Source organism: Artemia franciscana, chromosome 4 (genome assembly GCF_032884065.1).
Source record: "Artemia franciscana chromosome 4, ASM3288406v1, whole genome shotgun sequence".
Classification (NCBI taxonomy): domain Eukaryota; kingdom Metazoa; phylum Arthropoda; class Branchiopoda; order Anostraca; family Artemiidae; genus Artemia; species Artemia franciscana.
Window position 1 is genome coordinate 19,539,664 of NC_088866.1, and position 16,741 is coordinate 19,556,404.

Consider the following 16,741-nt stretch of genomic DNA (forward strand, 5'->3'; position numbering starts at 1 on the left):
CATTTTTGAAATTAAATACCTTTAACAGCTGCTAAGGTAATAAACACGCTAAGTTACAAAGATAAATATATACATATATATATATATATATATATATATATATATATATATATATATATATATATATATATATATATATATATATATATATATATATATATATATATATATATATATATATATATCTCTTCCTTTTCAGGAAGATATCCTTCCTTTCCTCTTCGGTCTTCCTTTTCTCCTTCTGTTTTTTTTCTTACGTGTTTGTGCTGTCACAATGGTGATCTCTTTTTCATTATATATATATATATATATATATATATATATATATATATATATATATATATATATATATATATATATATATATATATATATATATATATATATATATATATATATATATATATATATATATATATATATATATATATATTGCTGGCACGCAAAATTTTACAAAATTTAAAAACAAAATTTTACCTACTAAACTGAAGTTTTCAGGGTATGTTGAGGGTATAAGTGAATTAGATAGATAAGGCTATAAGACTTACCAGACAAAACAAGATTCAATGCTATTAACTAAACAACAGCAAACCCATGCCACAGCACAAAAAATACATATTAGTTGATCTTTGTGTGCTCTGTTATCTATCAAATTGTTTGAGCAATCTAGAGTACAATATAGACAATAAGAAGAAGACAGTGATAAGACCTAAAATATAGAAAATTTAAATAAGTACTAATCCGACCGTCACATATTTTTCAGAAGGCTTGAGTTTTCAATCTATTTAATTATACGACTTATGAATTTTTTAAATAAAAGAAAATGGTGAATATGTTAAATATATTTACTTAAAAAGATTCTTTATCTTTAAGTAGTGTGGGCTTTTAAGGTCCGACAACACAGTACCTACTTCGAAACCCGGTCCAGACACCTTTTTCTTAGAAACTTCTTGAGACACAGATGTCACTAATTTTCTAAAATATGTTGGTGTTAAATACGTAATTCAGACGGCTATCAGAGTCTGTAAAAACCTAAGGGTGTAGAGAAAAACCTTCAGGATAAGCCAAATAAGTATTTCGTTGGATGTTACCTCAGAGAGATTATTTGTTACATAATAACGAGTGTTTTTTCTTAAAGATCTACGAAAGGCTAGGAAAACACCTTCAGGTCCCGCTAATGGGGAACTTTCAAGACGCAGGACCCCAACAAGAAATTCTACTAGGTTCCTAGCAGCACATTCACACGAGTCCCTAGTGAGGAATTTAAACAGGGTCAACAGATTATTTAAAATCAGCTTATGTACAATTTTTTAGGTGCATCTATTTGTTTCAAAATTCTGTTTTCTAATAGATGCGGTTACTATTGAGCCATATCGCTCCTAACTTACAATTCGTTACCTCGAACTGTTTGACAAATGCACCAACGTTGAGAATGACTGCCTCTGAAACCTGAGGCCCAATATGCGTGTAATTTTTGAATAGGTTGACTATCTCTTCTGATAGTCATTTAGAACTTCCACACAAAATTATTTAGCTCTTTTGGCTATAATTTTTGTTTTTTACCACAAAATGCCTGAAAACGACACTTTGCAGTGGGAGATTAATTTTGGCTAAAATAAATCACCATGTTAGTCGTTTAATTTGTAGAACAACCTGTACCATTTAAAAACAAATGCACCACCTTACGGCATTTTGCCTCTGAAACTCAAGGTTCAATATGCGTATAGTTTATTGAATCAATTGACTATCTCAAAATTTTCACGCAATAACATTTTGTCTTTTTTTGCTAGAATTTACGGTTTACAAGACAAAATGGCCAAAAACACCACTTTTCTGTAGAAAAAGCCTTTTGCCTAAACTAAATTTCCACGTTAATCGTTTGTAATATAAAACTATCTGCACCTTTAGAAGCGGATGTGCCACCGTATGGCATTAATTCATCTGAAACTCAAAGATCATTATGCGTATAGTTTTTTCAAATCAATTGATTGTCTCAAAATTATTACACAATAGGTTTTTGGCGTTTTCTCGGTTAGATTTTTGTTTTGCAACACAAAATGTCTGAAAACATCACTTGGCTGTGGTACAGTCTTTCTTGCTAAAATAAATACCTACGTTCGCCATTTGTTCTGTAGGTATACCTGGACTTTTTAAAAACAAATGCACAACCGCTCGGTATTGCTGCCTCTAAAACTCAAAGCTCAATATGCGTATAGTTTTTCGAATCAAATCTCAAGATTTTCACCCAATAGTATTTTGGCCTTTTTCGCTAGAATTGTTGTTTCGCACTACAAGATGTCTGAAAAAGTCACTTTGCTGTTAGACAGTCTTTTTGGCTAAAATAAATGTCCTTGTTAGCTCTTAACGTTAGCTCGTAGGATCTTAACGAAAATGACACCATCAGATTCAGCGTATCAGAGAACCATACTGTAGTAGTTTCAAGCTCCTATCTACAAAAATGTGGAATTTTGTATTTTTTGCCATAAGACAAATCACAGGTGCGTGTTTATTTGTTTGTTTTTTTTTCTTTTTTTCCCCAGGGGTCATCGTATCGACCAAGTGGTCCTAGAATGTCGCAAGAGGGCTCATTCTAACGGAAAAGAAAAGTTCTAGTGCCCTATTTAAGTGACCAAAAAAATTGGAGGGCATCTAGGCCCCCTCCCACGCTCATTTTCTTCCCAAAGTCAACGGATCAAAATTTTGAGATAGCCATTTTGTTCAGCATAGTCGAAAACCATAATAACTATGTCTTCGGGGATGACTTACTCCCCCACAATCACTGGGGGAGGGGCTGCAAGTTACAAACTTTGACCAGTATTTACATATAGTAATGGTTATTGGGAAGTGTACAGACGTTTTCAGGGGGATTTTATCTTGTTTGGGGGTGGGGCTGAGGAGAGGGGGCTATGTTGGAGGATCTTTCCTTGGAGGAATCTGTCATGGGGAAGAAAAATTCAATGACAAGGGTGCAGGATTCTCTAGTATTACTATAAGAAAACAATGAAAAATAAACATGAAAACGTTTTTCAAATGAAAGGAAGAAGTAGCATTGAAAAATAAAATGAACAGAGATTATTACGCATATGAGGGGTTCTAAAAATACTTTAGCATAAAGAGCGAGGTATTTAGGAGGAGATAAATACCTTGCTCTTTATGCTAAAGTATTTTTAGTAATTTCAACTATTTATTCTTTAAGGGGTCATTCTTAAAGAATTGGGACAAAACTTACGATTTAGCGTAAAGAGCGAGGTATTAACGAGGGTACAAATCCCCTCGTAAACATAATAAAAATAATAGGTTATGAAAGTTTGTTACGTAAGTTAATTCTTAAGTTACGTATATTTTTTACTAACAAAAACGTTCGTTAAAAATTAAAAGTTCTAGTTGCCTTTTTAAGTAACCGAAAAATTGGAGGGCAACTAGGCCTCCTTCTCCGCCCCTTATTTCTCAAAATCGTCTGATCAAAACCAAGAGAAAGCCATTTAGCCAAAAAAATAATTAATATACAAATTTTATTTTAATAATTTATGTGCGGAGAGCCAACAACAAACATGCATTAATTCAAAAACGTTCAGAAATTAAATAAAAAAAAAATAATTTTTTTAGCTGAAAGTAAGGAGCGACATTAAAACTTAAAACGAACAGAAATTACTCCGTATATGAAATGAGTTAACACCCTCCGCAATCCCTCGCTCTTTACTCTAAAGTTTGACTCTTTGCCACAATTCTACTTTTTGAAATAATTTAAAGCTTTAGCGTAAAGAGCGAGGGATTGTGGAGGGGACAACTCATTTCATATACGGAGTAATTTCTGTTCGTCTTAAGTTTTAATGTCGCTCCTTACTTTCAGCTAAAAAAATTTTTTTATTTAATACCTGTAAAAGCGATAATAAAACGGATTAAGAATCAACAAGGAAGGTAGTCAGTTAAAGTTATAACACAGTTTAAATTGTTGTTTTGATAAAGAAATCTAAAAAAGATAACAGTTATTGGCAAAACAATATAATATTTGACCTTATGATCACTAATAGAATTAAAGTGAGTGTAAATGGGTATAAATATTCTTAAAAAGATTTTAAATGTGATTTCAGTAATGATAATAAAAATTATTCAAATGCTTATCAACGACTTTTGTAGTAAGCATATAAACATAAAAAGTTCTTAGTGGAACAATTTAAGTTACAATGGTCTTAAAACAATTTTTCCTTTACTTTGTGTTGATGTTTAAAAGTAAGAAACTAATATTTATCGAACTGCTGATATACAGATTAAACTTTTATTATAACAAGTACCTGCTAATCCATATAATATTTACTGCGTTATATTTTCAGAAGGAAATGCAATCACGGAAGCCATTAATACCAAATTACATGTTAATATATAAATTATTCTCTATTTGGAAATTTATTCAATAAAATACTTTATTAATTAACGGAGAAACTTTTGAGCGAAATGAGAATTGAAAATAAAAATGATCAAACGATTAGGAAAGAGGATTTAGACATTGGAATCGAATACACAGTTACAGAAATGACATGTGTTACAACTAAATATGGAAGTAAACTCGTTATTACTATTGATGTTGAAGGTGAAATGGCTGATCTTTTTCTCTCTCACATGTGTGTTATTGGATTGTTTTCTCTCTCTCTCTCTCATGTGTGTTTATGGGTGTTTCTCTCTCTCTCTGCCCATGTGCTTGATTGGATATATACTTGTCTACTTGTCCCCTTATCTGTCTTTGAGTGTTTGTTTATCTGAATATGTGTGTTTATGGGTGTTTTCTCTCTCTCTCTCTCTGCCTATGTGTCTTAGCGGTTACTTGAATGTTTTTGTGTCTGTCTTTGTTTGTTTTTGGCTTTGAATGTATGTTTTTTATCTCATTCTCTGTGTAACTATGCGTCTGGGTGGCTATTAGCTTGTCTCTGTGTCTGTCTTGTGTATTTGTTTGTCTGAATCTGTGTGTTTGCATGAGTGTATTTCTTCTTCTTCCTCTGTGCCAGTTTGTCTGAGTGGATGTTTACCTGTCTCTTTGTTTGTTTTTGTTAGTTTGTATGCCTGAATCTGTGTGTTTGAATGTGCTTTCTTTCTCTCTCACTATGCCTGCTTGTCTGAGTGGGAGTTTGCTTCTCTCTTTCTCTCTCTCTGCCAATGTGCTTGATTGGATATCAAGCTCATCTCTCTCTCTCTCTGCCTTTGTGTCTTAGCGGTTACTTGAATGTTTTTTTGTCTGTATCTGTGTAACTATGCGTCTGGGTGGCTGTTAGCTTGTCTCCGTGTCTGTCTTGTGTATTTGTTTGTCTGAATCTTTGTGTTTGCATGAGTGTATTTCTTCTTCTTCCTCTGTGCCAGTTTGTCTGAGTGGACGTTTACCTGTCTCTTTATTTGTTTTTGTTAGTTTGTATGCCTGAATCTGTGTGTTTGAATATGCTTTCTTTCTTTCTCACTATGCCGGCTTGTCTGAGTGGGAGTTTGTTTCTCTCTCTCTCATGTGTGTTTATGGGTGTTATTTATCATTATCTCTGCCTATGTGCTTGATTGGATATATACGTGTCCCCTTGTCTGTCTTTGAGTGTTTGTTTATCTGAATATGTGTGTTTATGGGTGTTTTCTCTCACTCTCTCTCTGTCTATGTGCTTGATTGGATATATACTTGTCCCCTTGTCTGTCTTTGAGTGTTTGTTAATCTGAATTTGTGTGTTATGGGTGTGTTTATGCCTGCTTGTCTGAGTGGGAGTTTGCTTCTCTCTCTCTCTCTGTTTCTCCCTCTCTCTCTTTATCTCCCTCTCTCTGCCCATGTGCTTGATTGGATATATACTTGTCCCCTTGTTTGTCTTTGAGTGTTTGTTTGTCTGAATATGTGTTTTTATGGGTGTTTTTCTCTCTCGCTCTCTCTCTCTCTGCCTATGTGTCTCAGCGGTTACTTGAATGTTATATCGATAGTCTAAATACACATTTGGTCTTTTTAGTGTGAATTTGCTATCAGTGTGAATTAGTAGTGGCACCCATATATAAGCTTTTTGTCAATTGATCTTCCCTATTAAGAATTCTCTATAAGTTCCAACTTAATACCCAATTCCGTTCTTAAGATACGCCCTTTCAATATTTTGCATGAGCATAGTGTGGTTTGGTATATTTTAAATTCTCCATCAATACTCTGTCAAATTTTGACCTTCATACACGTAGCCTTTATTGTACAAGAGTCATAGTATCATTGATAGTAGTATGAACAGTAGTAGTAGCAATGGAGTATTATTATTTGTAGCTGTAACAATAGTACCAGCAATATTAATAGCCGTATCAGAACCTATATTTTGCCTTTAGGTCAGCTGAACCTCCCACTCATCATTCCCAAGATGTTTCCTCTCGATAAGATAAGCTGTTTTCAAATTGCACCTAATACGCCTGTATCAGCAATCTGTAGGCACTTATTATTTTTTTATTTAGTTCATATTTTCCCTAACCGTTTCCTGAAATATTAATTTGCATATCCGCAATCTTAGTACTACTCAAGAGGTAGTAGGTTTAATGATAGTAGTGGTAGTAGTTGCAGCAGTAGATGCAGTTGTACTTGAGGTAGTAGTAATAGCATGTAATTTTTTTTTGGTCAACTGATCAGTTTCCTTATCATTTTCTGAAAGTTCATTCCTCAGTTATGTCCAGTTGACAACCCAAATGCGTATAATGTGTTTCGTTTTAGTTTAACAGTCCCTTCAAGATTCTTTGAAAGACCCTCCCGAATGCCCTTTGGATTCTTAGAAAGTAGATGTCAAACATTCATACCCTTCTCAAAAACCTACACTACATGCAACAATGAACGTTTTGCCTAACTGGATGTCTGACAGAAAATGAATATCTGAAAATTTTGAATGGATGTTTGTTTTGAAAATTGCAGGGCGTGAAGGAGGGAGGGACTGGGTGCCCAGTCCCTCACTTTTCAGTATTAAAAAGAACACTATAACTTCCAATTTCCAATCAGATGATCCCCTGGTAAGTTTATACGACCTCTCGCTCCATACCAAGTGCCTCTGGATAAACCTAAAATAGAAAATTGGAGTTTCTTGCCTTTACTGTAGGCAATGCCATAGCGTTGCCTCTGAAAACGTTAGATATTATTAATGGACAACTAGTATAGCCTACTGTCCTTACCTTGAAGGCTGTGGGGGTGGATTGTCGACCCCAAACACACAATTACTCGACTTTCAAATATGCTTTACAAATGGCTATTTTGGAATATTGACTGGATGCGTTCGGAAAATTTATGAATGTGGAGGGGGGTTTGTTGCCCTATAATTACTTTCAACTATTATAAACGGTACTAAAACTTTTTATTTCCAGTCCAATCCCCCAAAACGCTCATACGGCCCTTTGTTCAGAAAAAAAGTGATATACCATCGGGGCATTACTTTCAAACCTAGCCTTGAGGGCTTTGGCAGGGGGAGGGGGTTGTAATCTTTAAAGATATAATGACTGGAAATTTCAACTACGCCAAACAAAATGACTATCTCAAAATTTGATTGGATGTACATGGGAAAATGATGGGCTTTAGTGAGGGGGGATAGTTGCGCCTCAATCACTTTCGATTATTTAAAACGACAATAGAGCTTCTTATTTTCAATCCAATTAGCCACATATAAAGTTATTACGACCCCCCTCCTTATAAGGGCCTTTATGGAGTGCCCTGGTCTAAAAAAAATAACTCATTTTGCCCAAATCGCTCCTTACTTAGGCAGCACTATTTGTCAGCTTAAAATAATGTGATACTATAATTATATTTTATTTATACATACAAGAAAATATACTAAAAGACGTTGAACTTTATTGGTTCAACTCTTGAATATTGTAACCAGCCTTTTAGTGGGGGGGAAAATTTTTCCTTGTTGTGGGTACAAATATCCAACGGTATTTTCTTCTGTTTTCACTCTCAATCCATTTGCATTTGAGAATTAACTTTTAAGAATGGTTAAGAGTAGGGAGTTACCATCTTCAAGTGGTAGTTCCACTGTTTCTTCTGAACTGGGGAATTTCACAAGAAGGTAAGACTCTCCTAGAAGTGAATAAAAAGTGAGTAAATAAAGAAGAAATATTGAAGTGCTGGTGGTAAAAAACTTTAATTAAGACAGGACGCACTCTCAAAGAATCTTCCAATATCACCCATGTTAAACATTTGGAGTTTGCCTGACGTGACTGAATGAGCGATATCTGCAGTTTTTATGTCAATAGTAATAAAAAAATCTGGTGAATATTTTGATCTGATCAAATCTTAAATCCGACAATTATTATTTTTAATTATTCCAAAATAATTGTAAAGCCTGTTTCGGGTTTGCATTCTAGATTGCTATACTTGACACTGTTGTTGTGGGGTATCAAAAAATAAAGCAAAACATTTTCCAATCAACAATCAGAAACTTATATCTATAATATATACTTCCTGGCTGCAGTCCCTTCAAATACTTTACATATTTGTGTTCCAAAGTGAAAAATTCCTCTCGAAACACTAGATCTAGCTGTAATCGGAGCGTCTGAGAATGCATAAATTACATCAAGGGACTAAAAACTCGGATTGTAGAGGAGCGATTCAGACAAGTATTAGTTAGTTGTAACCTGTTTAAACAGAGTCAAAAGAATAAGTAGCGTACAAACACCAAACTACCTGTTAATGAATAGAAAAAATTTTTATTTTTGTAAATAATTACAAAAAGAATTGCTAAGGATAGCCTGCGCCTAATCGTAATTTTGAGCGAGAAACCCCTTAAGTTCAACATTCTTATGTTTGTTTAGTTGAAACGAGGAAGAAAACTGATATCTTTGTATTTGACCGAGTTGCCGCCTAAGAAAAAGAATTGACTAGGGTGTAAAGTGCTTGGACTAACTAGGCCTTAAGAAGTGAAGCTTATCAAGGAGTTCAGTTTGTTGAACTAAAAAGTTTTTTCACTAAATTTTCGGTACTCACCCAGCAATTAAAACACCCGGTATTTATCAACTAGCTGAATTTGTTGTAACCAAATCTACTTTTATTAAATTTTGTTATTCATTCAGCAACTAAAACCCTCGGAATTCACCAGCTAGCTGAGTCTCTTTTACTCAAAAGTGTTTTTGTTAAAGTTTTGGTACTCATCCAGCAAGTATAAAACACGGAACTTATCAATTAGCTGAGGTTCTTTTACTCAAATTTGGATTTATCAACTAGCTGAGTCTATTGTACTCAAGTCTTTTATTAGAGTTTTTATGCCCATTCGGTAACTGAAAGCCTCGTAATTTATAAACTTGCTGCCATTGTTGTACTCAAAAGCGCTTTTTAAATTTTTGACGGTCAGTCAGCTGTTGTAACATATGAAATTTATCAAATAATTGAGATTGGTCTGCTCAAAAGTTTTTTCATTAAATTTGTGGCAATCAGCCAGCAATTACAGCGCTCAAAATTTATCAACTAGCTGAGTTTGTTTAACTCAAAAGTGGCGTCATTAAATTTTTCTAAATCAATCAGCAGCTAGAACACTCAGAATTTATCAACTAAATTGGTTTGTTGTAGTCGAAAGTGCTTTTATTAGCTTTTTGATACCCACTCGGTAACTAAAAGATTCTGAATTTATCAACTAGCTGTGAATATTGTACTCAAAAGTGTTTTTATTAAATTTCTGAAGTTCAGTTAAATGTTATAACACACAGAATATATCAAGTAGATGAGTTTGTTGTAATCAAACGTTTTTTCATTGGCTTTTGGAACTGGGGCAGCATTTATAACACTTGGAATGTATCAACTAGATGAGTTGGTTGTGTTAAAAAAAATTTTGATCAAACTTTTTGGTACTAAATCAGCAGTTAAAACATTCAAAATTTATCAACTAGCCGAGTTTGTTGCCCTCATATGTTCTATTATTAATTTGTCTTTACTCTGTAAGCGACTAAAACATTCAGACTTTACAAACCAGGCGAATTTGTTTTACTCAAAAGTCCTTTTATTAAACTTTTTACTTATCCTGCAAGTTAACATAGGAAATTTATCAACTAGCTGAGCTTGTTGTACATACAAGCGGCTTCATTTAAATTTTTCTTGCTCAATCAAAAACTAGAACACTCGGAATTTATCAACTAGCTGAGTTTTCTCTTCTCAAAAGTACTTTAATAAAATTTTCATTACGCAATCAGTAACTAGAACACTTGGAATATGCCAGCAAGCTCAGTTGGCTCTACACAAAAGTACTTTTATAAAATTTGTATACCTAGTTTGTAACTAAAACACGCAAAATTTATCCACTACCCGAGATTGTTATACTCAAAGTGCTTTTATTGAATTTTTGGTACTCAGCAAGCAAGTGAAACGCACGGAATTTATCCGTGCGTTTGTTTGTTGTACTAAGTTTGTTGTACTAAAAATTGATTATTAAATTTTTTATATCCATGTGGTAACTATTAGTCTTGGAATTTGCAACAATTGTTGTGCTTGGAAGTGCTTTTATTAAATTTGGATTTTCAGTCAGCTGTTAAAACACAAAAATCTATCAAGTAGTTGAGTTTGTTGTACTCAAAACCTTTTTTTATTAAATTTTTGGTACTCAGCAAATAATTAAAACAATCGGAATTTATCAACTAGGTTGAGTATTTCGTGCGTAAATGTGCTTTTGTTAAATTTTTGTTGCTCATTCACCAACTAAAATACTCGAAATTTTCCAAACTAAGAACCTCAGAATGTACCAACTAGCTGAGTTTTCTTGTGCTCAAAAGTATATTTGTTAAATTTTTAAGTAAAACACGTGAAATATATCAAATAGCTAAGTTTCTTGTCATCAAAAGTGGCTTCATTAAATTTTTTGTACTCAATCAACAACTAAAATACTTGGAATTTATCAACTAGTAGAGTCTTTTGTACTCAAAACTGGCTTCAATAAATTTTTATTACCAAATCAGCAGCTTAAACACTCGGAACAGACGAACTTGCTTAGTTTGCCGTACTCAAAAGTACTTTATTGATGTTTTAACTTCCGACTTTGTACCAAAAATCTTTTGAGTGCAACAAACTCAACTAGTTGATATATTCCGAGTGTTTTAATTGCTGGATGGATACCAGAAATCAAATTAAAAAAACTTTTGATTACAACAAAACCAATCTAATTGATAAATTCATTGTATTGTGACGGCTAACAGAACATAAAAATAAAAAAAAAGCAATTCAAAACTTTAATGAAAGCACTTTTTAGTACAAAAAACTCAGCTAGTTGATAAATTTTGAGTGTTTTTAATTGCTGGCTGAGTAAAACAAACTCAGATAGTTGATAAATTCCGTGTGTTTCGCTTGCCTGCTGAGTACCAAAAAGAGTAAAAGTACTTTTGAGCATAACAATCTCGGGTAGTGTACAGATTTCGTGTGTGTTATTTACCGACTGGGTAGAAAACAATTCAATGAAAGCACTTTTTTGTACAGCAAACTCAGATTGTTGGTATATTCCAAGTGTTTTAGCTACTGTTTGATTAATAAAGATAAAATGAAGCACTTTGGAGTACAAAAAACTCAGCTACGGACTGAACACCTGAATGAATATGAAAATATTAATAAAAGAACTTTTGAGTACAGTAACCGCAGCTAGTTGATAAAGTCTGAGTCTTTTAATTACCAAATGGTATCACAAAATTTAATAAAAGCACTCTTGAGTAGAAAAAACTCTACTACTTGATAAATTCCGTGTGTTTCAACAGCTGATTGAACACCAAAATTTAATAAAAGCAATTTTGAGTATAACAAACTCAGCTAGCAAATAAATTGTGAGCATTCTAGGTACGGATTGACTATGGAAAGTTTAATGAAGCCACTTTTGAGTAACAGAAACTTAGGTAGTTAATAAATTCCATGTGTTTTAGGTGCTTGCTGAGTACAGAAAATTTACCAAAAGTACTTTTGAGCACAACAAACTTAGCTAGTTGGTAAACTCCAAGTGTTTTTGTTGGAGACTGAGCTACACAAATTTAATAAAAGCACATTTCAGTTTTTAAAAAATCAGCTAGTTTTTAAGCTTAGATTGTTTTAATTGCTGACTGAGTGCCGAAAAAATTTATGAAAAACATTAGAGTACAACAAACTCAGCTAGTTAGTATACTCCGAGCGTTTTAATTGCTGGTTGAGTACAAAAAATTCAGTGAAATTTTTTTTTAAGTAAAACAAGCTCAACTACTCGATAAATTTCATGTGTTTTAACCGCTGACTTAACATCAACAATTTAAAATAAGAACTTGTGAGTACAGCAATTGCAGCTATTTGAAAATTCTGAGACTTTTAGTTACCGTGTTGGTATCAAAAATTTAATAAAAACACGTTTGATTACAACAATCTCAGCTAGTTGTTTTAGTTGTTGATCGAGAATAAAAAAATTAATAAAAGCACTTTTATGTACAGAGATCTCAGCTAGCTGGTACATTCCGATTGTTTCAGTTGCTGATTGAGTAAAAAAATTAATGAAAGTACATTTGAGTAAAACAAACTCAGTTAATTGATACATTCTATGTGCTCTTGTTATTGGTTGATTAAAAAAAAATTAATAAAGCCACTTTTGAGTACAACAAACCCAGCTAGTAACAATCGCAGATAGTTTTTAAATTCCGAGACTTTAGTTACCGACTGGGTATCGAAATATTTAATAACATCTCTTTTCAGTAAAACAACCTCAGGTAGCTCATAATATTCGAGTGTTCTAGTTGCTCAGTGAGTACGAAAAATTAATAAAGCAGTTTTTGAGCATAACAAACCCAGGTAGTTGATAAATTCCATGCGTTTTACTGGCTTCTCGCTGAGTAAAAAAACGTAACAAGTGTAGTTTTGCTGAAACTTCACTATAGACAAAAAGCTACAAATAGCTGAGTTTGTTAACACAAGAAACTCAGCTATTTGGTAAATTCCGAGTGTTTAAGTTGGTTTTTGAGTAACAAAATATAATATATGTATAAATGATTACAACAAACTGAGATAGTTGATAAATTCTGATTGTTTTAACTGCTGTCCGAGTACCAAAAGATTCAATGAAAAAAATCTGAGTGTAGCAAAGTCAGCTAGTTGAAATATTCCAAGTGATTTAATTGCTGGCTGAGTAACAAAACTTTGTAAAAAAAACTTCTGACACCAAATTTAATTTAATACAAGAAAATTTGAGTACAAAAACTCAGCCAGTTAATAAATTCTGAGTATTATATTTGCTGGTGAGTACTGAGAAATTTAATGCAAAGTTTTTACGCTACAAAAACTCAGCTAGTGGATAAATTCTAGATGTTTTATTTGCAAGCTGAGTACCATAAATTAATAAATGCACATATGAGTAAAAAAAATCAGCTCTTTACTAAATTCCGAGTGTTTTAATTTCTGGCTGTGTACTAAAAAATTCAATGAAAGCACTTTTGAGTACAAAAACTCAATTAGAAGATAAATTTCGTGTGTTTGACTTGCAGGATAGGTTCCATAAATTTCATACGTTTGAATAGAACAGTCTCAGCTAGTTTTTAACTTCCAAGTGTCTTGGCTGCTGACTGAGTATCAAAAACTTAATAATAGTACTTTTGAATACAACCAATTCAGATAGTTTGTATATTCCGTGTGTTTTAGTTGCTGACGGAGTATCAAGAATTTAATAAAAGTGTTTTCAGTAAAACCAACTCAGCTAGTTGATAAATTCTACATTTTAGTTGTAGGCTGAGTTCCAGAAGTTTAGTAAGTGCAAATTTGACTAGAACAAATCAGCTGGTTGATCAATTCCAAATGTTCTTAGTTACCGACTGGGTATCAAAAAAATTAATAAAACTCGTTTTGAATATAGCAAACTCAGCTAGTTGATATATTCTAAGTGTCCTAGTTGCAGATTGAGTTTGAAAAAAAATTAATGAAGGCACTTTTGAACACAACAAACTCAGCTAGCTGGTAACTTCCGTGTGTCTTGTTACTGACTGGGTATTTAAAAATTTAATAACATTTTTGACTACAACTAATTCAGCTAGTTGATAAATTCCCTTTTTTTTACGTGCATGCCGAGTACCAAAAATTTCAAGTACTAAGAGTGTTTTTATTCAATGTCTGGCACTGAGCCTCCAAGTAAAAAATGGAATTTACCAACTTGTTGAGTTTGTTGTATTCAAAACCACTTTTCTTAATTTTTTTTTTACCCAGTCGGTAACTAAGACATTCAGAATTTATCAATTAGCTGATTTTGTTCTACACTTATGTGCATTTATGAAATTTCTTGTACTCAGGCTAAGACTACAACACACAGAATTTATCAACTAGCTGAGTTTGTTGTACTAAAAGTGTTCTTATTAAATTTTTGTTTCTCAGTCAGCAATTAAAACAATCAGTGTATACCAATAGCTGAGTTTCTTAATCAAAACTTATTTTATGAAATTTTTTATATTTAGTCATTAACTAGTAAAAAGTAAAAAGTAAAAAGACACTCGGAAGTTGCCAACTAGCTGAGATTGCTTTACTCAAAAGTTCTTTGACTAAATTTTTAGTTCTCAATCTGCAATTAAACACGGGGAATTTATCAACTATATAAGTTTGTTGTACTCCAAAGTATTTTCAATAAATTTTCGTTATTCAGTCGGCAACTAAAACATTCGGAATTTTGATTCCGATTTTGCAATGCTCAAAAGAACTTTTATTAGATTTCTTTAATACCCAGTCGGTAGCTAAAACACTTGGAATATACCAACAAGCTGTGTTTATTGTACTCAAAAGTGCTTTTATTAAATTTTTAGTACTCAGCAAGAAAGTAAAACACACGGTATTCATCAACTAGATGAGTTTCTTGTGCTCAAAACTGCTTTTAATATATTTTTCTATACCCAGTCGGTAATTCAAACATTCATAATTTACCAACTAGCTAATTTTTTCTACATAAATGTGCATTTGTTAAATTTCTGGTACTCAGTCTGCAACTAAAACACACGGAAATTATCAAGTACCAGAGATAGTTACACTAAAAAATTCTTCACTAAATCTTTTTACTAAGCCAGCAAGTAACACACACTGAATTTATCAATTGGTTGAGTTTGTTGTACTCAAAATGGCTTTCATTAAATTTGTATTATTCAAACACCACTTAAAATTTAACAACTAGCTGAGTTTATTTTACTCAAAAGTGCCTTTATTAAACTGTTTGATACCCAATCGATAACTTAAAAATTTGGAATTTAGCAAGTAGGTGAGATTTTTGTGCTCAAATCTGCTTATATTAAATTTTTTACACTCAATCAGTAATTAAAGTGCTCAGAATTTATCAACTAGCTGCGTGAGCTGTACAAGAAAGCGGTTTTATTGAATTTTCGTTGATCATCCAGCAACCAAAAAACTCGGAATTTATCCACTAGCTGAGTTTATTGTCCTCAAGAGGGCTTTTACAAAAAATTTATACGCAGTCTGTAGCAAGAACACTCAGAATATACCAACTAGCTGAGATAGTTGTACTCAAAAGGGCTTTTATTAAATTTTTTATACTCAGTCAGTAACTAAAACAGTCAAAAATTACCAACTAGTTGAGATTTTTGTTCTTAAATGTGCTTTCATTAATTTTTTGGTGCTCAGCCTGCAAGTAAAACACACGGAATTTATCAACTAGTTGAGTTTTTTGTTCTCGAAAGTTCTTTCATTCACTTTTTTGGTACTCAGCCTGTAACTAGAAGACTCAGAATTTACCAACAAGCTGAGACTGTTGTACTCAAAGTCGTTTAATTAAATTTTTTGTTCCTCAGTCAGCAACTAAAACACATGGAATTTATTAGTTAGTAAAATGGGGAGTTTCTTTTTCCAAAGAAATTCAAAGCCCAAAAATTAGAAGTCCAAATAACTCTTAGTCCAAACAAATTTAATTCCCAAAAATTTAAAGTCCCCAAAAAATTATAAATCCAAAAAGACTTCTAAGTCCAAAAAAAGGGGGGAATAAAATTTGGGGAAGGGTTTCAGGGTCCTCTTGAGGTGGGACATGGATAGCTGTAAGTTCCCTGTAAAAAAATATCATAGCAATTGATTCATTAGGGACCATAAGTTCGCTGGTTTACTTTGTTCCAGTGCAAGTCATAAGAAACAAAAGGGCTAGTGTATTTTTCAATTTTTATCCATTAGAATTCGGTTCGTATTATAAAATGCGTCCGATTTACTTTACTCAAGCGCGTGTCATAAGGCCAATTGAATTCAACCCAAAGAAAAAATCTCTTCATATAATTGTCATGACCTGAATATGTAATAAGCTCACGTAAGTAGGTCAATAGGTTTATGCGAGTGATGTATTCCTCGGATCCATTTAGGCACCACTACTTATACATTATGCATTATAGGATTTATTATATCATAGTAGCATGCTGCAATAGAAAATGTATGCATATATACAAGGAAATGTGCTATAGAACACAATGTTTAACATTCCGTAGTTAGAAAAGCTTTTACTGATTGAAATGAAATCCTGAGCGTACCTCCTTACCTTTACAAATTACTGTGTAGGTACAAATGCCTGGTCTTAACCATCCTTCTGGGGGCGGAAAAAATTTTCCTTCGCTTAGCCTAACTCCCCTCATGGCTTTTGCTGAATTGGAATAATATCTCAATCCAATTGCATGTGGATGGTGAAATTTGAGCTCTAATAAGGGTAGGGAATGATCATCTCCAAGTTTAAACTCCTTAGTCCCTGCTAAATTGGGGAATTCCACTCGTATTGACTGAACTCGTTGGTAATCATTGGGCATCCTTTGGTCTGAATGAAAATAAAGTCAAGAGTATG

At 33.0% G+C, this 16,741-nt stretch overlaps 1 protein-coding gene across 2 annotated transcripts in view; it reads right to left on the reverse strand.

Annotated features, from left to right (window-relative positions):
• Positions 1–7,756: 7,756 nt before the first annotated feature.
• The window catches only part of LOC136026108 (uncharacterized), a 41,221-nt gene continuing 32,236 nt past the window's right edge, over positions 7,757–16,741 (reverse strand). For both annotated transcript variants that reach the window (XM_065702390.1, XM_065702389.1), the window contains 2 exons: positions 16,445–16,714; positions 7,757–8,043 (listed from right to left, as the gene is read on the reverse strand). In XM_065702390.1, coding sequence (XP_065558462.1) covers positions 7,943–8,043; positions 16,445–16,714 — 371 coding nt within the window. In that variant the 3' untranslated portion in view covers positions 7,757–7,942. The remainder of the gene's footprint in view (positions 8,044–16,444; positions 16,715–16,741) is intronic.